This window comes from Kryptolebias marmoratus, linkage group LG9 (genome assembly GCF_001649575.2).
Source record: "Kryptolebias marmoratus isolate JLee-2015 linkage group LG9, ASM164957v2, whole genome shotgun sequence".
NCBI classification, from domain to species: Eukaryota; Metazoa; Chordata; class Actinopteri; order Cyprinodontiformes; family Rivulidae; genus Kryptolebias; species Kryptolebias marmoratus.
Window position 1 is genome coordinate 19,841,240 of NC_051438.1, and position 22,603 is coordinate 19,863,842.

The window sequence follows — 22,603 nt, forward strand, 5'->3', positions numbered from 1 at the left end:
GGGGGGGGGGGGGGGGGGGGCAAAGCCTTCAACTCTCCACTCTAACCAACAGCGCCTGCTGTCATTCCTCTGGTTCTATAATGCCAACTTCATGTGTGTAAGTACACACTCATCAGAGTTGTCTGAATTGACTGTTGTGAACGACCAAAGGTGTCTTCAGAAGGAGATTGTCTTTGCAGCTATATGACATGGTGTGAAAAGGCCTCCTCGTCCTTCAAGAAAACTGTTGTAGTTTTGTTTTATGTCTGAAAACATGCTGGTGAGCAACGTCTTCAGCTGCAGAATAGAAGCCCAGTTGTTTTTGTTTTTAACCTTTTTTTGTATTCTGAAAACATAGGAAGCGGTTTCTGAAGGATACAACTAAAAATGATAAAAAGACTAATTTTAAAAAGACTAAAATGATTGATTTATTCTAAGTGTATTTTTTTGTTCATCTGGACAGGAAGGTCCAGATGAAAATAGTCCAAGAGACACTTCTGGCTTTCAAAATGCATTTTGCCTGTGTGCCTCAGAGCATCTGAAAAAGGTTGGCTGAAATTACTCGCTCACTCTCTCCCCCTCGAAGATGCTGCCTTATCTTCTCTGTCGTGTCACATTCGTTCAGATGTGAATGAATGAATTGTTAACCTTATCAACGAAGTGCCTAACAATGGGTTCTCATCCCATACAAACACTCATAAAGTGCTTTTACTATAGTTCTGCTATCTATGTTCAGTGCTTTGTTCTCTACAATTACCGATGAGCAGAAAGGAGCAGAGTAGAGGTACAGTGTCTTCCTAATGGACACTGCAGCACACAGCCAGACTGAAGACTTAAGGGCAATATTCAAAATGGAAGATGACCATTCTGATTCATAGTAATACATATTTCTTAAGCACATAGTTTTGTAGGTTAGAACTAAAACAGTGAAATACAGTACATATTTATATGTTTCATTAGTACAGTGTCAGAGGATACTTGTTCATACACCGATGGCTCCATCATATGCAAATAGGACACCTAAACAACTTAACAATCAGCCGTAATTGGCAACAACTAATGCCACCAACAGACTTCAGCAGAATAATGAATTAGTCATGGATTTAATTTTTATTACAAGACACTGAAAAAAAAATCTTTTAGAAGTGTCAAACTAATTTCCATATTAAAAGAACAACATTCATTATTTATCCTTCGTTACCATAGAAAATATCACATCAACGTTTTCTCCCACGGAAGAGCAGTGTTCCAGGAAAGGAGAGACTGAAGGTGACAAACAACCAGAAAATAAAAGGTGAGATAAAGACAGGCAGCGAGAAAATCAAGATGGGAGACTGGACAGTACAGCTGGACAAAGAGAAATGAGTTTGGGAGGGAATCAAGTGTGGGAAAAATAGGTGGCAGAGAGATGAATGTTGAGTAGACAGTCCAAGAGGGAGACAAAGCATGAATGGATAAAGGAACGGGGTAGAAATCATTAGTGTTTTGGCCTCTCCAGACCAGTGAACAGACGGCTGACCAGTTTAAGTGTCATCTCTTACAGGTTCTGTACTGACTGGCTCCAGGTGGGAGGGGATGATGGTGAACCATGAGGTGATAATTGGTAATATGCTTACCTGGCCAAAAACATGCACCCTCCCACTCCGCGCCCAACAATGTGCATTTGCAGGCATTTAACAATGCCACAACAAGCTTTACCTCCTACCAACCAACCAACCAGTGTTTACTAACACTAAAGAACACACACACACACAAACACAGGTAGATTGACATTAGAGTAAAACCAATCCCCGTGCCTGTCCTGTGGAATAATAACACAGCTGCCCTTGCCAGCTGACCTCTTATAGGCCAAACAGCCTGTCTGTCAAACTAATGGGGTGGAACGCTGGCATATTGCTTTTCTACAATCCCTCAGCAGAGCCGGGACACTCATTTACTTCAGTCAGCTTGTTGCCAAGGCAACATTTAGGATGGGTATGTCGTTGGATGGATGCACGAACATGCACGCTGCTTCTCATATACAGCTCACACAAACTTCAGCATGGAAACTCGATTCAACCTGTTAAATGGAAATAACCATTTTCCACACACAACGTGACTGCTGCTATCAGCATCGAAACAAACAAATTTATGTATGACGCTGAGACAAGGGCAGCGCTGTCTGGATGTAGAAAGTACACAAAGTGCTTTCTGCCACTTGTCTCACCTCCACGCCCCAAAACCAATCTTCCACTCTCTCTCCTTTCAGTCGCGATGCACACTCTCTTGTTCATTTGTTGTAAAAGGCGAGCAGACAAGCCTATTCTTGGGTTGTGCTTTTCTCTTCATCCAGATGAAGAGAACGCAGAAAGAGAGCTGAAGACACATGGGGACCACAGCCGAGAGGGTATCAAACCCCATCCTGACTCCAGAGGATTGATTACAGATGTCAGCTCACACAAACTCAGTCTTAGCTTTTCAGCTTTGAGAGAAATCCACTGAAAGAGACTTCAGTTCTTTCGTTTTCTCCACCAAATGAGAAAATGGTAAGAAGATGAAATTTTAATTGAGAACTTGCTCATCTTTTGTGCACTGGATCTGGAAGTTCTAAAAGACCCTAAACCAGTCAAGATAGAGGCAATGGCTGCTCCATATCCTGTGCACCGTGTCCCAACGGACCAGGAGCAGGACCCGTGATACCAGCTGCCTGCATCTGAAAATGATTCTGATCAGTAAACTGCAACCACAGGAGTGGAGAGAACATTTGAGGTTAGTCTAAATGGGACAATAAAATGTCAAAACTTTAGAAATTGTTTCTCTGGCTGTAATGAGATTTTGTCAACTCATCAGTGATCTTTTATCATACATATGTGAAATATGCACAACAATAAAACTAATAATAAACTGTATTATCTCAATCTGTCTTTGGAAATATCATCATTTTAGATGTGTAAATATAGGCTGCAGAGTCATAACAATCAAATTTTGGACAAACCCAACTGAATTATGTAAAATCTGTGTGTAGCCACAGAGAAATGCATAAAAACTGTGTGGAACTGAAGGTTAATGGGAGTCATGATTGCATTCTTAGGGGCTTTGAGACAGTCTCTTTGTCGAAAATATGGGGCACAAAATCCACAGCCATCATTCAAAGAAAAGTTCAGTTGATGCTACAGAAGTCAGAGTTAGCCGAACCATTTGGGTCTTTTTGTCTTTCTTTGTTCCAGAAAGTAATCTTCTTCCACAGCCCAAAAAGGAAACACTTTTCATAGAGCAGTTCATAATGCCAGTGTGTAATAAAGGGACTTTGGGAGATGCAAGGGATGCGCCAAGTCCAATACAGTGGATCAGTAACAGGCTGATGCTTCCGTATGAGACAGGCTGGGTATCAGCTAGATGTGCTGTTACACTTTAAATTCTGTTCAATAATAATAATAATAATTCCATTAAAAGAACTGGTTTGTGCTCCATCAGATGCATCCATTCAGACATAATGATCCACTTACAAACAGAAAATTCTCTGGAATTCATTTGAAAAGGAAATGCAAGCAGCAGCAGATAAACTGATCTGTGTTATGGACTCGTATATAGAAAAAGATCAACTCTAAAGCTTTATTTTTATATTGTTATTTGATACACTGTTAGTCGTGAATATCAGAAGCTTCCCTGGGAAAGAATTGCAACAGGGAATCTGTTGGTTTAGTGTTCATAAACTGCAGTCCTTCATGGTAAACTGTACTGACATTTTCCGTGGCTGTACTCCAAATGAAATGAGACAGCAGACTTTTCAACCTCGAAGATTATTTACAGTGTCTTGAAACGAGGTAAATAGGTTTGGCTTCTCATCTTTAAACAGTGCATAGGTTTACCAGGGGACTGATGCCAGGTGGGGAGGCCACAAAACGGTGGAAAAACACTTCCCATCCCAAAGGTACACACTGACATATGGTGACCTAGAAGAAGAAATGTGTCCAGGCTCAGAAAATTTTTACTGTATTTGCATAAAAGTCAAACCTACAAACAACCCAAATTCCAAAAAACACAAGCAGAATTGTGCAAAATTTGTCATGTGTCATCACAGATGCTGCCTTTTTTGAACTGTGTGCTGACAGGCCAGATGGTTCCTGTCCTCTTTAGCCCAGAGGATTCAGTGTCCAAAATTAAAAAACAAAAAAAGAATTTTAAATTACATTTGTCAGACCAAAGGACCACTTTCCCCTATTTCTTCAGTTCATTTTAAATAACTCTGTGTCTAGAAAATGATGCTGCATTTGTATTTTTCTTTGCCTACCTGCATTTTAACTTAATAATGGCCTTCAGAAGTGTTCCTGAACCCATGCTGTGCACATTATTTCTGTAATTAAGGCTGCCTGAGGGCCTGAAGATCTCTCAATACTGGTGTTTAAAAGTTGCAAGTAAAGATGTATTTTTGATTTTCTAGGTTTTGAGGGTTCTTTGTACCATAAACTCTGAACTTGAAAACACAAAAGAACAAGAAAAGATTTAGAAAACTGATGAAAGTTTTCATTAACTACTGCTCTCCACATTATTTTATTTCTGTAAGAAAAGATGAAGGAAAATCATTCAGTTTGAGGGAATTTATTAATTTACTGGGTTTCTCTCAATGTAATGTGCCTTGGCGTCATTTTTGTTGTGAACTGATGTAGCAATAAATGAGAAATTCTTTAAATAAAAGGCCTAAGTTATGTTAATTTTATCTTTTTATTCATTTATAATTCTGACCTTTTTTTCCAGTTACCCAAATTAAATGTCAAATGCTTCATCGGGTGTTTATTTTTTTAGGAATGAAACAAGTATTCCAGTCTCCATCATCAAATTTAAAAGCATGCGAATATTTCAAAACCATAGTTAGAGAATGATAAATTCTCTAACTAAAGCTTAGATAAATGAAGCTGATGAATGAAATAACATTTTAATATTTTATGTGATATGATTAGTGCATTTTGCTGATCTTTTTTTTTTTCTTTTACACCATAATTTACATAGAATCACACCTGGTTTTTAACCGGGTTATATGCTAGTTTGCTTTTTAAATTAATTTTCTGATGCTGATCAGGACTGGAACAGATTTTTCTTACAGGTCACCATCTGTTACTGTGAAAACAACAACAACACAGTTGGAACTGAGCAAAAAAGTCTTGAACCGTTCATCATTTAGATTTTGTTTTCAAAAAGACTTTCTTTTAATTCTTTAGATTTGCAGTGATTTGGAGTCTCTTTTTTGGACTTTGGCTGCTTTTTCACTCGTTCTCAATTAGTTATTAGAGGACAGTGCTTTTGTTTATTAAACCACTTCAGCCTGACTCATCAAATAGTGAAGCATAATAAAGGTGCCTAACTCAAGGGATGAACCAGTCTACGGGCACATCTTAACAAAGAATGAACTTTAAATTGTATCGTTTCTAATTCAGTAAACGTAATAGGAACAAACTGGGACAGGATGTAAGTAACAAAGCATCTAAAGATCTGATTTAAAATTGGTTCTTTGCTCGATTGTCAACAACACAAACTTACTCTTAAGTTTAGATGGGTTTCTGTCTGTGCTTTAATGATGCACAGGTCAGTGTAAACAGGTTTAATGAATAAAAATCATATTCAACCTAAAAGAATGGGGTAAAAAAAAAATTCTATTATTTTTCAGAAAAACTTCATGAAGCCCAGAGATCACATCTTTAAAGAATATTAGAAATGATGGTTCCTTAAACAGAAGGGAGAAGAGGTAAGAGTGTCTGTGCAAAGTTTACATGCATGCATAGATATAAATAATTCTCTAGCCGAGTAATCCTCCAATTTTTATCTATTCTTTCTTTTCCATTTATAAAAATCAATAAAAGCTGTGAAACACTGAAACAGCCGATAAGCTCTACATAAAAGAGCAGCTGCGGCACGCGGACATAAAAAAGGTTAATTTCCTGCCCTTGAAGTTTGTTGTTGATGCGCTGCCGGGGCTCAGCACTCGTCTAGATTGAAGAGTGAAAACAATGTCGGCAGGTGTGCGTTTGATCAAACTGAATGACATTTACCCAGGTACCCTTGAGACTGAGTAAGCACTGGAAAGACCTTTTGTTGCCTCACCTCTGACAAAAAAAAAAAAAAATCTCTAAAGCTGAATGAATGTACGCTTGGTTACTCAGCATATAGTGGGAATCTGGCAAATGGAGTTGTGTACCAAATGATGTTTGTGTTTTTTTTTCCCCCCACTCAGTTCTGTTCTTGCATGTGTCTATCCCCAGTGACTTCCTCCCAAACACCACTGGATCTTTGCTGCTTTCGTCTTTCTTTTCTTCTTGCTCGAAGCATCATTTCCCTCCCAATTCTTTCTTTTTTTTCGCTCCCATTCTTTCACTCGTCTCTAGCCTTACCTCTTCCTAATTAACACCTACTGTAGGCTCTATCTGCCTTGGTAAACCTCCAAGGATAGAGCTGGAAAAGAAGACAGCAAGAGGGAAACAAAAACAATAAGACATCAGAGAAATCAACTGAGGAAGTGAGAAATGGATAACAGCCAGATTCAAAAGGTGGTTGTTGTGGATATGAGCCCTCATGCAGATAGCAACCAGAAATGTCTAAAATCTGAAGGTATGAATCAAAAATGTGAACTAAATGAAAGTAGCATTCCTTGCAGGCATGTGCTTTGCTCGCCAAAGTGTTGAAAATGTCACGCAATCTGTTAGCACTTTAAGGGCAGCTTGGCTTTCAACTTCCACCACACCCAGTTTTAGCTTGATATTTGTAAAAATGCCATTTTTGTTTGCAAAGGTTGATTAGCTGCTGCAGCCATCTTAAATCAGGTGACAGACAGACCTACACATACAGGCAATCACACTATCACTTGCCATAATCGGAGACCATGAATGTGGTTCATATGGACCCTAAAAGGCAGATTTAAGATTATTTGAAATGGAGTTCTATGTAAATGTTATGAACAATTTTTATCTCACATGTTGCAGATAGTTCTTTGAATGACACCAGTTTACAGGAATAGAGTTTAATTCTGGTCGAATTGATGAGCTAATGGCTGGTCTGAGTAGGGCCAGGAACAAAGTGGATTGCCAAAACTTCTCCACTTTGAAATATTTCACAGGAGTTCATTCAAATATGTTTTTTTATATATATAAACCTATAAATGGCTGTCAATTTTATATTACTATTATTAACATAGAATCCTAGAGCCGTTTTCAAGCACAACTGGTGGCAGCAGCAGCAGCAGCTTGCTGTAGCACTTCAAATGCAGCCTGTCGAACTTCCTGCAAGAATATCACATTAGTTCATGTAGTTTGACAGCAGTATAAAGGTTAATAAATTCGTATTCACATAAAATGGCATGAAACCTTAGACAGTTTGGTCTTGGCGCTGCTCAGACCAGCCATTAGCTCATCAATCTGGTCAGAACTGGACTCTTTCTCCAAACTGAGATCATTCAAAGAGCTATCTGCAGCAGGTAAGATATTAATTGTTTATAACCTTTGCACAAAACACCACTTCAAAAGATCTAAGCTATCCGTTGAATGCAACCGTCATACACACACACACAGACACACAACAGCCCTCTAGAAACCATCTGTTTTTACAAAGCCACCAGAGACCTCAGGGGCACATCAAACAATGCTTAAAATCTCAAGGTGCTTCACTGCGCGTGTGTGTGTGAAGTGACAAATATATAGGTGTGCTGCCTCGTTTTATGCCTGGTGTTTATGAGTTAGGGTTAACCTTTGTGTGTGTGTGTGTGTGTGTGAGGACACAGAGGATCTCCACAGATCGTCTCAGGCAAGCAAATGCACTGTTACACACCGATAAATGAATGCACACAAGGATACGCACCAACCAGTGTGTCCTAAATATTTCACCATAGAGACGGGAGGAGAAGAAAATATATGCAGGACACACACAAACAAATAGGAAGGTTAAAAACGGCAGCGTGGCGGCGCGAGCGGGTGGCTCTGAAAGGCTGAGGCTGTTTGACCAAATGAAGACAAAGAAAACAACCACAGGCAAATGCAAGCTGCCCAAATTTGCAAGCACCAACACACACACACACAGACTGAGTCCACTGTGTGTGCGCACATGTTTTTAGCAAATGTGGCCACTGCATTAGTAATATAGATTTATTCCAAATATTGATCAGCTGTAGACGTCTAAACATCACACACACGTAGCAAAGCACTGAGTCAACAATACACAGAAAAATGAGTTTATATCAGCAGCACTCCACAACAATAAATTATGAACCACTGACTTTGCACCTGTGCGCACAAAGACGAAGAAAGGAAACAGGCAGACAGACACACACACTGAGCAGCATGCAAACACACCGCGAACACCTGCCACAACAAAGATCTGTCTGTTAGCACACACAAAGAAAAAATGCAGGAAAAAGCCACAAAAAAAAGAAGGACATAAACACGCGCACACACATTTTGGCTGGTAAATAACACTGCAGGGTCTGATTAAAAGATTTCTAATTTTAAATTCAATTATTTGGTGCACACGTAAGATGTTTTGCGACAGAAAAATAAGCCATTAATAACAGCTGAGTCCTGGAAGTGTCTTGGCAGGCGCTCCAGCTTACACAACGAGAGGATCAGACAGGTTGTGACTCACCTCCACCTCCTCCCAGCAGAGTCTTGTTGGCTAAAAGACAAAAAAATAAAAAAAGAGAGGTACTTATGAATTTAACTGAACCATACATAACTGAATGACATAAATATGAGTTTAACTTTGTCACCAGGAGCTGAAATAATGAAGCAATGAGTCAAAGTGAATGCGCATAAAATGTTTTATATAAATCAACCAAAAAATGTATGCATGAGATATATATATATGGCTACTTTTTTACATTTACCCAATGAAAAGTACTGAGAAGAGCTTGTGATTAAACCCCGTAAATCCTGATTCTCAAACTGTCAGCAGAACCTCCTCCACCTCCACCCCCCCTCCCATAATTCCACCTTGAATAAATGTGCTGCACACATCAGAGATCAAGGTAATCACACTGACAGTGAACTGAACGTTAAACATTTTTACCAACACAGGGTTTTATTTATTTATTTTTTTTCCTCTAAAAGTAAAAGGTTTTAGACACGTGTTTGTACAGCAACAATACTTGGTTTACGGCACTTAAGGAGGACATGTTCTGGATTATTTGTCAAACAGAAGCAGATTTTAGAGGACGTCACAATGGGATCCCGTTTGCGAAACTGAAAGTCTGTTATCTCTAGATTATTAACAATATTTTGGAGAAAAAAAACAAACATTAGTAACAGGGCCATTGTGAGAAGTACATGATTATCGTTGGTGGCTATGCCACTAATCAAAATATGGTACAAACTATAAAATATCAAATTAACAGCATCTATGGATTTTTTTTTCTAATAAAGAATCAATAGAGTATCTATCTATATTTCTGTCTATATTTCAAATATGAGTAACTTCCATTTATAATAAAGCCCAAACCAGAGTTTTGAACTAACATCATTTTATTTTTAATTAATATTATGATTTCATAGTTTGTTAGTGCTCATAGTACATGTTGGGAGTGACTCTCAGCTACTACCTGACCTGATTTTAGTTTAGTGTATTTAAAGGTGTATTTTCTAAGGTTGATTAGTTGTGGCAGCCATCTCGAATTGGATTGAGTAGACTCCAAAAGTTAATGAGATGTAGACGTACATCAAGTGATTACTTTCTGAATGTTTCATTAATATCCGTTCAGTGATTCATGGAGTAACAGTGAAAGTTAGCACTCAACATATGGTTTTGGAGATGACCCTACTTCCACACCAAATCCCAGCTCAGTGTCTGTAAAACCAATGGAGTTGTAGCTATTTTTTTCTTGCTGAGGTCGATTAGTTGTGGCGGCCATCGAGTTGACTCCAAAAGTTAATCAGTTTTAGACGCACAGGCATAAAATCTGTTCAGTGCTTCGTGAGATATTTTGCTAAAGACGCTCATAAACAGGCAATTCCAGTACATTAAGAACAACCTTTCATGACAGTGAGCGAAAATAATTGCTAGTTGGAAAATTTACTCGCAATAATTTGAATTTTGCACTCTCATTTGAAAACAGGTTAGTTGGCAACAAAGATATTCCTTGGTCTACCTACATCCTAGGTTGGCAACAAAGATATTCCTTGGTCTACCTACATCCTAATTTTTACATACAAATCTTTAAAGAAAAAAAAGGTTAAGAATAAATTCATGACTTTTAAAACTCTGCATCTGGAAGTAAATTTAGGTTGAAAGAAAGCCCTTTGCGTATATTTACTTGCAGTGGGTGTGATGTTTTGCCACATTTACCCATTAGAACAGGTTTGTAATTGGTTTCAGTGCTTCTCATCAGGATTGGTGCTCAATGCTCCTCAAGGGCTCACAGCGGGGCCGGTTTTCCCAATCAGTGAGCTAATTTCATTCACGTGGAATCAATGGTGCAACTCTGTCCCTGGCTTGGTGGATAAAATAAGAAGCAGCAGGTTTTAAATCCCGTCACTGAGGACTGAGAGGCACAGCGAGTATCTTCACTGTCGACAAAGCTAAAGAATAAACTCACGCTGAGTCTACAGTTCAAAAGATTACAAACAATTCTGCGGGAAGAAATAAAAAAGACGGTTTGATTAATTTTGCCTTTTTGTGAGAAAAGTCTCTCAAACCACAGCATTTACTTGGATAACAAAAGGATAACTCCAACTTGAATAAAATAGCAGCATAATGAGCTTGTTTTACAGCAAAACAAACACTGAGTTAAACACTAGCAGCTTAGCTAGTCGATGTGCCCCCAATCATTACCGTCCCTACTTGTATCATGTCACTGCACAGCTTTAAGAGTGTTAACTGCTGGCAGGGTGATAAGCTCGGCTGTTGCTGCTTTCAACATATGTGATACCCAAGTGTTTTTCTCACTCGCATCTCCTAAACAAATGTGTGGAATCAGCAGCGCTAGCCCGAGGACATCTGCAGTGCTTCCAGTAAAGTCAAACCTCACAGAAAACTCACACAATCAGGTTCTTTTTCTCTGCTTTTGCGTCAGATTTTAGGTGCCGTGGCCATGTTAGAATAATCTGATAAGCTCATAATCACTCTGAGATGCAGTTACGAAGTTATGTCGAAAAACACAGGGGACAGCCTTCGTTTTGGATACAACTTGCCAGCAGGCATTATGCCAGCTCAGACTGCACCAGAAAACCTGATATTAGAAAACGGAAGTTCACAGATGTTTTATTTCAAGAAAATTCTTAAATTTTCCTCATACTGCTGCTTCATTAGCACTAAATAGCACAAAAATCAGCCTTTAAAGAACACAGCCGCCTCATTCTGTATGAACACAAAAATATCAGCTCTGAATGTGCAGCTCACAGTTTTCTTCCAAAAGGTGCACAGCTTTGTTGAAAAGAACTCATTCAGATGTAAAATCTCAGAGAAATAGCTGTACTGATGAGCTGCAGGCTGTACAGAAGGGTCCCATCCAAAACTAGATGTTGGTTTGAGTTGATGAATCCGCCCAGGGCCACATACGGTCTGAACTCCTAAGAGGTGAAGGAAAAATCTGCCTGAAGAAGATAAGACGCAGCTCTGACAGAGAGCTGGAATCAGACCAGAGTTATCAAAACTTGGCCGGTGTTGGTAAAGTGGGGAGCTTCCCTGTGGTTCTCCGACTTTCTTTTTACTTTTTATTAAATCTGAATTTTATCATTAAAGCCTCTATTTTGTTTCCTTATTCCTTGAAGAAATGCACATCGCTCGCTACCTTTGGTTTTGGACTAAGATAATCTGATGTTGAGAAATGATTTGTTCCATTTTGGTCAAACCTTGAACATATTTCATGCGATATCACGAGATGTTATGCTCCAAGTATGTGTTATGGATGACTCTCAACTATTACCACATCAAGTTTAAGATCAATATCTGTATAACTAACTGAGATACAGGCATTGTTGGCTAATACCATTTAGCTGTGGTGGCCATTTTGAATTGGATTGACTCTGAAAATGAGTCAGTTGTCGATGTTCATCCAATGATTACTGTCTGAGTGTTTCATTCAAATCTGTCATCTGATGCATGAGATATTTTGCTAACAGACAAACAAGGCTGACTCCAACAGTCAATAATAAAGTTTTAGGCGAAGATCTTCCACAATGAGTAGCACTTGGAGTATGTGTTGTGAATGACTCTCAGCTACTACCACACCAAATTTGAATACAATGTCTGTAAAACTGAATGAATTATAGTCATTTACTTGTTTCCTAAAATCAGCTGGCTGTAGTGGCCATCTTGAATCAGGTTGGAAAGCAAATTATTTGTAGATATTCATCCAGTGACCTTAAGTCCATCCTATGAATTATGAAATATTTAGCAGAAAGTCGACCGTGATAATCTGAGTAATAACAATTCGTTATTACTCAGATTATGTCTCAGTGTTAATCAGGTGTAGATGTACATTTATTACATTATAATCTGCAGGATTTATTAAAATCCATCCAGTGGTTCATGAGATATTTTCACAGACAGACAAAAACACATACGCAGACCTTCACCTTTCAGCAGCGGGGAAAAACAGGATCACTTATAAAACACTCAAATTATAGCTTAAAGCAGATAAATGTTCCACTTTGCTCGAATTATAAGGTGTTAAAAAGACTTGAAATGATGGACTTCACCTACAGATTAAAAGTTGGGTCACTAAAGCCAAGAACATGCAAAAACCACATCTGAGCAAAAGCCTACACAACATACACACCTATAATCAGGTGGAACTTTCCAACTTGGTATTCATAAGATGGATGATTTACAAAAAAAAATAAAAAATGAAGTTTTGGCAATTTGGATAGTTGGCTCTAAAAGCCAAAAGTAGTTTTTGTACCAAGATGTTCATTTCCGCTGTGAAGTGGGATATTTTAACATGAGAGTCTGAGGCCTGAAGTGATCATTTGAGAGGTTGTTTTTGCACTTTCATGGTGAAGCTCATCTTTCACTCCGGGAAAAGTTACCACTGATGAACCAAAAGGCAACACGCTTAATGTTCAGAGCAGATAAAATGCAGGTCTGCAACGATGCCTGGTGGAACTGAAAACTATGCCGTGAAAGAGAAGTGGAATAAAGCAAGAAGAAGAGCACAGGATTGCGGGTCAACCTGTTTGCTGAAAGACTGAGGGGCTCAGACAACATGAGGGAAAACGCACTCGACAGCTGAGCCCTGGTTTCACACCTGGCCAGCTTTGTTGAAAGTCACTTTCCTGCTCTCTTCCACATCTTTTCTGTCTGTTTAAACTGCAGCGATCCAATAAAAAAATAAGGCAAAATGCCAAAAAAAAATAAAAATCTTCCTAACAGTCCAGCTGCAGGACATTAATATGGAAGAATTAAACACACTCAAAGGATCAAACTTAGAGAAGATGTGGATTCATTTAATTATCGTTATCGCCCACCGCCGAAAGGTGAAAGCAGACAATAATATTTTTGCCCTGTTACCAAATTATCTCATGTGCTAAAACTTGGTGTGGTTATAGCTAAAAAGACCTTCCAACAGATTCTGCGACATCTTTGTTTAAAATGATGGCATCTATTGTCAAACATGTGTCATTCAAATTATCTCATGAATCAGCTGAAGGATTTTTTTATCCCTCTCAGAAGGTAATCGTTGGATATACACCAATATAAGTCATGCAAGGTGGCCAGTAATTCTTTTTTTCTTAACACTGCATACAATTTGCAATTAACATAACACAAAATATTGTATGCTTGAAGAAAAAAAAATCATAAGAATCAAATTTATAAAACCGTGCGCTTGCACACCATTATAGAAAGTTCCTTTTACAAATCAAAGTGCACATGAAACCATACACATGTGGTCCAGGCTCATTTCCTGCCATGAATTTCCCCACATTTGACATCAATGGTCAAAACCAAGCACTTTGTGCATGTTGAAGCATACAAAAAACCAGCAGATTTCTGGCTTTGTGGTGATTTAGGGCCGAGAAACGCTTAATCTAAGACAGAAACTGAGGCATTTATGGGCCAGGAAATTATATTCCCTGAACACAAATCTACACACGATTCGTTCACTCACATAGTGTTCTGGAGGTGCCACTGGCTCCATCATTCAGTTTTACATACAAGTGTTACAGCAGTGAGCTTATGTTTTCAATAATCAGACTAATTAAACTGTGCCAAAACACTTGTGAAAAAAGTCAGTGTATCGTTTAAAAATTGGACAGACAATCACTATTTATTTGTTGTATCCCTTAAGACTTGTTAAATGCAATTTGATTAGGATTAAATCTGGCCCGCGCATTTCATTTCTACCATCTGGCTTTAGTTTTCCACCTCCCCGTCTGCATCAACGTCAATTTCACGTTTTTGCAAAAAATGTTTGCACGCTTGGGTTCGAAGTTCTCACTTTGGTTCTCACATCAAGTTTGTTTCTAAAGACCCAACCTTCTGGCATACGACCCTTTCTTGCTACACTTTGTGCGGACGCATAAGTTATCAGCAAGGCCCCAGAGCTGACTGGAATTAGCAAGACTTTTTTTCTATAAACATCACATAACATAGGTATTGTTATGTGCGAATGATACAGGCAGTGAAACGGATGACAGAACTAATACATCTATCTCTGTATAGATCCGTTCCATTATAGTGTTGGACACCTAATAACATCTGAGCCTGCCTGCTGCAAATATAAGTAGGTTTATTCTGCCACGCATCACTGACCTCTACTATTACATTGAAGTTGTTTAGCGATTGTCAGTCATGAGACGCTTGTTCAGTATTGGTCAAACTGCGAATATTTTTGTGCGTATCAACATTTTACACCCTAATACTGGAGTAAATAGGACCTAAGTTGTAAAAACCACACAGGTTTCCTAACTAATTATCTTCCCTACTTTACATCAGCATCACATAAAATGGATCAGACATTAATGTGGAACTGACTGCTCAGATGTCCTTCGGTGTACCCGGACTCAGAACATAATCATATTCACAGCTGACTGCCCAGGAGGTTCAAAAGGCTGCGACATAAACTCCAACATCCAACCCCACAGAGGGCGTGTTAACTCCAAAATTTTACCTTTCCTGTCACAAAATCATTGTAATTAAATCCCCCCCTTGTAATCTTTCTTCACAGGATTATAGCAACATTAAGATTGTCTCCTGTAGGGTACAATAGACCTTTGATAAATGCGCAATGATCCTATTTAATGCCGCTGTTCTCTGTGTGGATACATAGGTGCTTGAGACAGAACCAGCCTCCGAGCCCTGTGGGGGAAACAAAGGCATCAAAGCAACTAAGATACCCATGTGCATGCACAATCACGCAGTGACAGAGATGTGGACACAAACACACACAGGAGAGTGCACAAGGGTGTGAACACCACAAACATTACACTCGCCGGCAGACACACGCACATATACAAATGCAGACAGTCACAGTTCAGTGTTTGGGTAACCATGGCGACAGCAAAGCCCAAAGGTTTGTTACTGAAACCTAGTTAATTAGAGAGAGGGAGAATAATGCCGATACGCGAGGGAAAGTGTTTCACCATCTGTTAAAACCCACATGTACCCTCCACCCGGCCGTATGTGTGTGTGTGTGAAAGAAGTGTAAGAGTGTATGTGTGTGTATGACTGTGCTGGCCACTGTTGTTGAGCAGGCAAACACAAACAACTGTCCTCCCACGGCGCCCAGTGCATGGAGGCCAACAGTTTCTCTTTCTTATTGGTATTAGATGACTAATTGGAATAGCTAATACTGAGCCGCTAAATAAAGCATGCCTACATCTGCTGCCGGCACACACCAACTATCGAGTGGGGAAGAGATCAGGGTGATAAGTTATACAACTACATACAGGGAGAAAGGCTGAGGGGAGGAGGGACGGCAAGTTGACACGGAGGAGGAGGAGGAGGTGGAGGTGGACGAGGAGAGTGCGAGGTGTCTGGGGACGGAGGAAGGGCTCGGGGAGGGGGAGAGGCAGAGAGACGGAGGGAGGGGTGATGGAGTGAGTGAGTGTTAGAGCCAGAGACGAAGTGAAAGAGACTTGATGGTGGAGGAGAGAGACGCAGGACTAAATTTGCAAGAAAGATAAAACAACAGGATGGAAAGTCCTTCTAAAGAGGTGAGTAATGAAGCTAAACGGGGAAGGGGGCCGGGGGTGGGGGGTGTAAATGGGGGAGGACGGATTGATGGAGCAGTAAAAGACAGGAGGTGAATGTTTAAAACCTGCTAAGATAGAGGAGGAAGAGGTGGAAGAAGTTGGCTGTGATAAGATACGAGCTCTCTGCTGTTGTTTGGCACAGTCTAAAAACTGTTGTTTATTCACCTGTCAGGGTGTGTGTGTCTGTGTGTGAGTGTGTGTCTCAATGGGATTCTGTTAGAAGACAGGAGATGATGATGATGACGATGATAATGAAGAAAACAGAGTCCAATATGCTTTACATTCAGCCCTTTTGAAACTGCCGTTGGTTTCTCCGTCGCTCCATCTTATTTTTCTTTTCCTGTGTTTTCTGAGCCTTCTCCGCTGTTATTCCCCAGGCCCCAGAGCAACCTGTTTGTGCATTCCTCCCTCTCCCGCCTTCCTCCCCCACCCCACTTGTCCTAACCACCATTATGCCTCTTTCAGTCATTTAATTTCTAACCATCATTTGTTTGGTCGACTCAAGAATCCCAATCAATTTTGCCATTGTCCTTATGTCAAAAAGGACAAAGCTACTGATACAATGAAGGACGGATGAGCAGCTAAATTAAGATTAACTGACCATTCAATAGGGAATGAAAACCTTCAATCCAACTCCTTTTATTCCTGTATTTATGAAGCATTTAAAAGACAGAGCCTAATTAGAGTTAATCTCCCCCTAAATATAAAAACCAGACAGACTAAAACAGGAATCCGACGCCTGCAAGGCTTAAATGATGATTTATAATAGTATACTGGGAGGAAATTTATCTTATTTCTGTTCTTATTCTTGCACCTGTGTTTAGAGTCCTTTATTGGTTTTTCTCATATCCCTTGGCAAATGCAGCTCCAGATTCTTATATGAATGTGCTTTCAAGCTTCCTGGAGTCTCATTCACACCTGTGTCTGATAAAAACACAGGTGTGCGTGTTATTTAATGATGAAGTAGATTTATAAGTGACATGTTTAGATTGAGACTAGACTGTATTAGACTGGAATGAATGCATGAATTGGGTTGAATTTGTGTTGTGGCTTCAGATTTTCTTTTGTTTTGAGTTGGTGACATTCAAATAAATTTACTTAAATCTGTTCATGTTCTATACATTCTTACCAAACAAACAATCCTGCAGATATCAGTATGACACAAATTGATTCCCTAATTTATGATCCATGCCCAGGCAAAGAGCGACAGGAGCCAAGGTCTTAATAAGCTTCAAAAATGTTTAACTAGAATTCAAATTCATGCAAATGAGCTGTGATGAGGTAGAAAATTAACCAACAGAGGTGTAAAGGTATTCACTATCGTTTTCTGCCATAAATCCTCTTGTGACTTGTTACGACAACAGCTGGTGGCAGTTTGTGGATTTTCTCAATGCCGGACATGAAAGAAATACTAAATAACTTGGTGCCAACACAAATCAGTCAACATGACAACATCAACCATTGCCTGGCTGAAACAACTTTTTAAATTTAACCAAAGTAAAATAAACATAAATGTAGATAAAGTTATGTAATTTTCGGGGGTATTAAAAACCCTTTATAAATAAATCCTGCTTAAAGCTGAGACAAAAACAAATTATTTATTTTCAATTGTGTTACATTAAGTGAAGGTTTGTAACACTTTAGTCTGCTAAACAAAACTAAAAAAAAAAAAATGGCGTGATGTTAATTTGTGGCAAAACAAACAAAAAGCTGACAAAAACAGTTTAATCAGTAAGTGAACTGAAAATGGAGATTTTAGAGAGATGAAAACTCAGGCAAAGACATCAGTGCTTTGAATCACATTCATACACTAGAGGCAATGAGGGGTTCCGTGTCTTGTCTGGGGACACTTTGGCCAACTTTTTTTTTTAAATCAGTCTTTTGTCCAAGTTGGTGCATGTCTTTCCCTTTACAGTTTGTTCTGGTGTCCATTTTGGGCACCAGAACAAACTGGGATTCCTCTGCTGTATCAAGTCTTGGTGTTTCATCTGAGCAAAGTGAAAGTTGTGTTGCAGTTCATCTTTTTCCATCACTGAGAGCCAATAAACTCAGGCCAGTCTGCTGCTGTACTGATGAAGGATTGCTGTACTGGGTCTATCCTTTTCCCACATGAAAATGCTTCTGCACTCTGACCATAGCCCCAACAGTGACTTTGGTGGATTTGTCTACTCTCTTTTTGTTTGTATATCCCACCCTTCGGCTTGTTGTACAGTCACTTCTTCTCATACATGGTCATACTGTCCACTGTCTTTAAGTGGGGGCAGAATATCCAGTTTTTTCTTCATTGGTTCTTTTTCTGATAGCTAGAAAGGAGATTCACCAGTTGTGACATGGGTGGAAGCCTGGTGGCTGTGAAGCATTTCAATAACTGCAACTTCCAGGGTCGTTGTGTCACTTTTGCTGCCTGAATGGAGTCTTTTAGAACTGTATTAAATCATTCCACACATCCGTTTACCTGAGGATGATATACACTTGCATTGATGTGCTTAATGTCAAGGTCACTCAAAGTGAGAAAAAGCAGAAGATGTAAACTGTAGGTCATTATCAGTTGTAATGGTGCAATGGTTTCCTTCATGTGCAAAAACAAACATTAGGAAATAGGCAGGCAGTGACAGGTAGGTTACATTTTGGTTTAATTTTGGGTTAAGTCAATGTGCATTCTGCAAAATGGTGCTTTTAGATAGTTTGTGGCTCCAGTGTCTACAATCAATTTCAGGTCCTGGGAGTTTCCTTGTGGTGCTTCAATGTTCATTTGGCATGTGATTTTACCAAATGCTGCAGCCAACAGCTTAACATCATTAACAAAAGTATTGCTAACTCTGGAACAAGCACTGTTTTCACTGCTGATTCTATTTGATATGTAATAGTTTTGTCCAGTGTGAGGTCTTCTTCCAACAATAACTTATCCTTCACAGCACCGAGATAAGCATTAAAAATTAACTGATCATTTATTAGTTCATCTTCCGTCAGTCCAAAGCCACATGGTTCAGCTAAAGCTCTGAAATCGGCAACATACTGGCTCACAGTTTCATCGATATGTTGACACAATGTCTGAATGCTTTGAGGACGAAATATGTTTCAACTGCAGGCATGGCTTCAAAGAATGTTGTGCCTTGTTCTGGTAGTGTACAGAACAGATGCTTTCCCTTTGGACCCAAGCAGTGTAGTAAAACTGCACATCGTCTTTCCTTCAGCCATTTGTCTCCCAGAGCATTTACGACAAGCATAATATTGTTGAATATTTTCCACCACATTGTTAATGGTATAGGAGGCTCACCAGTGTGATGCATCCTCATCGCCAATTTTATTGCCACGGTTGCAGTAAAATAGGAGATGACAGTTTGTATCATAAAGGGTTTTATATTAAAACTTGACATTTAAATACGGAATTATAAAATCTTCATAAACTAAATTGTATTTTAAACATGTGAATACAGATATTTTTCAAGTTCCTGGGGCAATCTAGTTGTTACACATAGTCATCAGATGAGAAATGTTTTAAAATGATGGACAATGGCTCATTTTACAAGAAACACCAAAAAACAAAAAAATAGCTTCATTTTTGCTTACTTGGTCTCAGCGGTGCATCCAAAGCTCCATGATTTTAACCATGAGTTTAAACAAGGATGTCAAATAATAAGCCCTGTTCCACCACTTGCAAATAAATAATTTGATTTGGTCTGGTTGATTTGTTTTTTTCCAAGATTCCTCACAGGAACGAATAATACCTGCCACCTTTCATGCCAGAGATTTAAACTGGTTGACTCGAAAAGTTAATCAGCTGTAGATGTATATCAAAATATTACTTTCTGAGAATTCAATTAAAATCCATCTAGTGGTTCACAAGATATTTTGCTAAAAGACAGACACACTAACACTCACACAGGCAAAAACATTATCACCCATTTTCACCTTCTGGTTGCAGGTGATACTGATCAACTGGTTCCCTCTAAACCTCTACATGTAAAACAGGAAGGACAACTTGACAAGCAAATATCAAATTTAACAGTGATTTAAGACAATCTTTGAGTTTGGCATAATGTCGCAGAGGAAGTTCTGTAAAGTTTACACAGTGAAACTTGTCTTCTGTGATCTAATTAGCAATCAGAGCTGAACATGTAGGTAGTGTTTAGTCAGGGGAATACAAACCTATTTTTTCATTTTTGTGCAAAAGCTCAAAGTTATATTTTTAACTAAAAGTCTATGCTTCAGCAGTTGCTGACACAAATATTATGCAGAGAAATAAGAAGAGAAATGAGAGCAATCTTATAAACGGTATATAAAGTCAATATTAGTGCACTAATCTGAATTCACCTTGTATATCAAGACATTTTACTTTTTTTTTTATAGGTTGTTTTTTTCCCCTCCCAAGAACTGTGAACAGACTACACAGTGAATGCTTTAACCTACTTTTACTTTAAAAAGTAATTGCCTGCACAGAGTTATTACACTGATACCGTAAGGGATAACTACAACATAAATTACGGTAATTTAGCACAGGTGCACTAATAATACCTGTAGGAAAATTACTGCTATCTTTCACTAATAACTCCACAAAGGAAAATGAAAAATATCAAAGCGACTGTACCGCCATATCTCTCGTTAACAACTGTTTCCAAGAAAAGCTGCAAACATTTTTTGCAGCGTGCGACACAACTCACTCAGTTTAATGCGCTCAACAGCACACACAACTGACTGCAGAGATGAATGAACATCTCACTGATGTAATCCGAACAGAGACTGACTATAATAACCTTTTTAAACACAGCTTGAATTGAATTGCATTATACTGTGCCGCACCTCAGGCGTTCATGTCAGTGTCTCACATTATGATATAAAGTGGGTCAAACAGCGCACTATAATTTGAGCTGTGGAATGATAATGATAAAGGAGACATTATTGCCTCACTGAATATATTTATCCAACCCATAAATATCAGCAGATTAAATAGAAGACTAAGAATCATATTTGAAAACTGGCCATATTAAAAAACAAAGTATATCTAAAAAAATAATTACACTTTCTAAAAAAGTAATTTACACGATCAACATATTCTCCTGTTTTGATTATAACAATGAGTGTGAGGAGCCTTTTAAATGTGATTCATACGAAATCCTTGGAGGCCATCTTTGGAGAAGCGCCAGAGGGTGCTGGTGGTGCAGCTGCACCTGCACCCACAGCCCCAAGGGCCACACGGGTCCCTCTGCAGTTGTTATGTGTGCAGAGGTTCTGCAGATGTTACCAACTGGAGAAGGGGCTGCTCTCCTGGTGTTTGCGCCCAGGTCTGACAAAGCCAGAATCTGCCAGCAGCGGCTACTTTTAATGTTGCTGTGTATGCAGCATGTGGTGACTCTTCTGTGGGAGAACAGCCCAAAGGTAATAAATGCTAATTAATTGTGAGGGGTGCCTCTAAGGCAAATAAAAATCATTGGTCATGAAAACTGAATTAAAACGCATCAATATCAATTTAAACAGCGGTGACTCCCGGAGAGCAGGCCTCACAGAAACTTCTCTGTGACCTTCAAAACTGATAACTACAAAATGATGCTAAAAAGTGTGACTTTGTGTTACTTTAGCCTGGACACTGTAAAATGGGGTTTAACCCAGTTTTTATTTCAGTGTATGTCAGTTTAACAAACTAAAGTTGTTGGTAAAGTTGTTGAGAAAAACACCTTAACAATAAAAATGAAATAAACTGAAATTCCACATCTCACTGAGTTGTATTATTGTCACCTTGACTTTAGCAGTCAAGCAGATTGATGGTTTGAAACATTTGAGTGATTTTTTTTTTTTTTTTGCTTTATCCCTTCAATCTGAGGCTAAGGCCATCCTATTCATTTATTTTTCTTAATTTCAGATCATTTTGGAGGTGTGAGAGTGTGGAGTGAGAGTAAAGAATTTTTTTAGACCCAACAAAAGTTAGTGATTTCTGGAACAACAGGAAGATGAATCAAGTATGGTCATATCTCCACAGCACCATAACTTTTCAGTCTTTCAGATTTAATCTCAATTTCTAAATGTAAATATGAGAGCTTTTTTACTTTTTATATTTTTGTTTTGTATATTCTTGTACTTTATAATAGTAATTTCATATGAATAATCCTCACATGTACTGATAGCTTTACTGTTTATTTAGGCTGAGTAACAAACTGATCACTCTGTAGCAGGTTTATGTAAAAAAAAAAAAGTCCACCTGTATGTCTAAAATTTAAGAAATCTGTCAAACAAATTTATCTACTGATATGTACAAGACTGCTGGATGTGTTTTAATGTCCAATAATGCAAAAAAAGTAAAAATCAAATGTTAAAACCATGTAATGACATTCACAATCAACAAACCAGCATCTTTAAAAAAATTAAAACCAAAAAAATCTAAACAAGTTTCACTATATATAATGTAGACAAAGCCTGACGACACCCCTCAGCAGTCAGTTTGACAAACCGGATTTGAGATCTAACCAACATCATTCAAGAGTCTG

At 38.7% G+C, this 22,603-nt stretch overlaps 2 protein-coding genes across 3 annotated transcripts in view; one reads left to right on the forward strand and one right to left on the reverse strand.

Moving 5' to 3' along the window:
• Nucleotides 1-22,603, reverse strand: part of macrod1 (mono-ADP ribosylhydrolase 1) — a 135,149-nt gene that overhangs the window by 50,916 nt on the left and 61,630 nt on the right. For both annotated transcript variants that reach the window (XM_017408370.3, XM_017408371.3), the window contains exon 4: nt 8,581-8,610. In XM_017408370.3, coding sequence (XP_017263859.1) covers nt 8,581-8,610 — 30 coding nt within the window. The remainder of the gene's footprint in view (nt 1-8,580; nt 8,611-22,603) is intronic.
• flrt1b (fibronectin leucine rich transmembrane protein 1b) overlaps nt 15,979-22,603 on the forward strand; it is a 44,763-nt gene continuing 38,138 nt past the window's right edge. The window contains exon 1 of the mRNA XM_017408368.3: nt 15,979-16,085. The gene's annotated coding sequence lies outside the window, so the exon portion shown is untranslated. The remainder of the gene's footprint in view (nt 16,086-22,603) is intronic.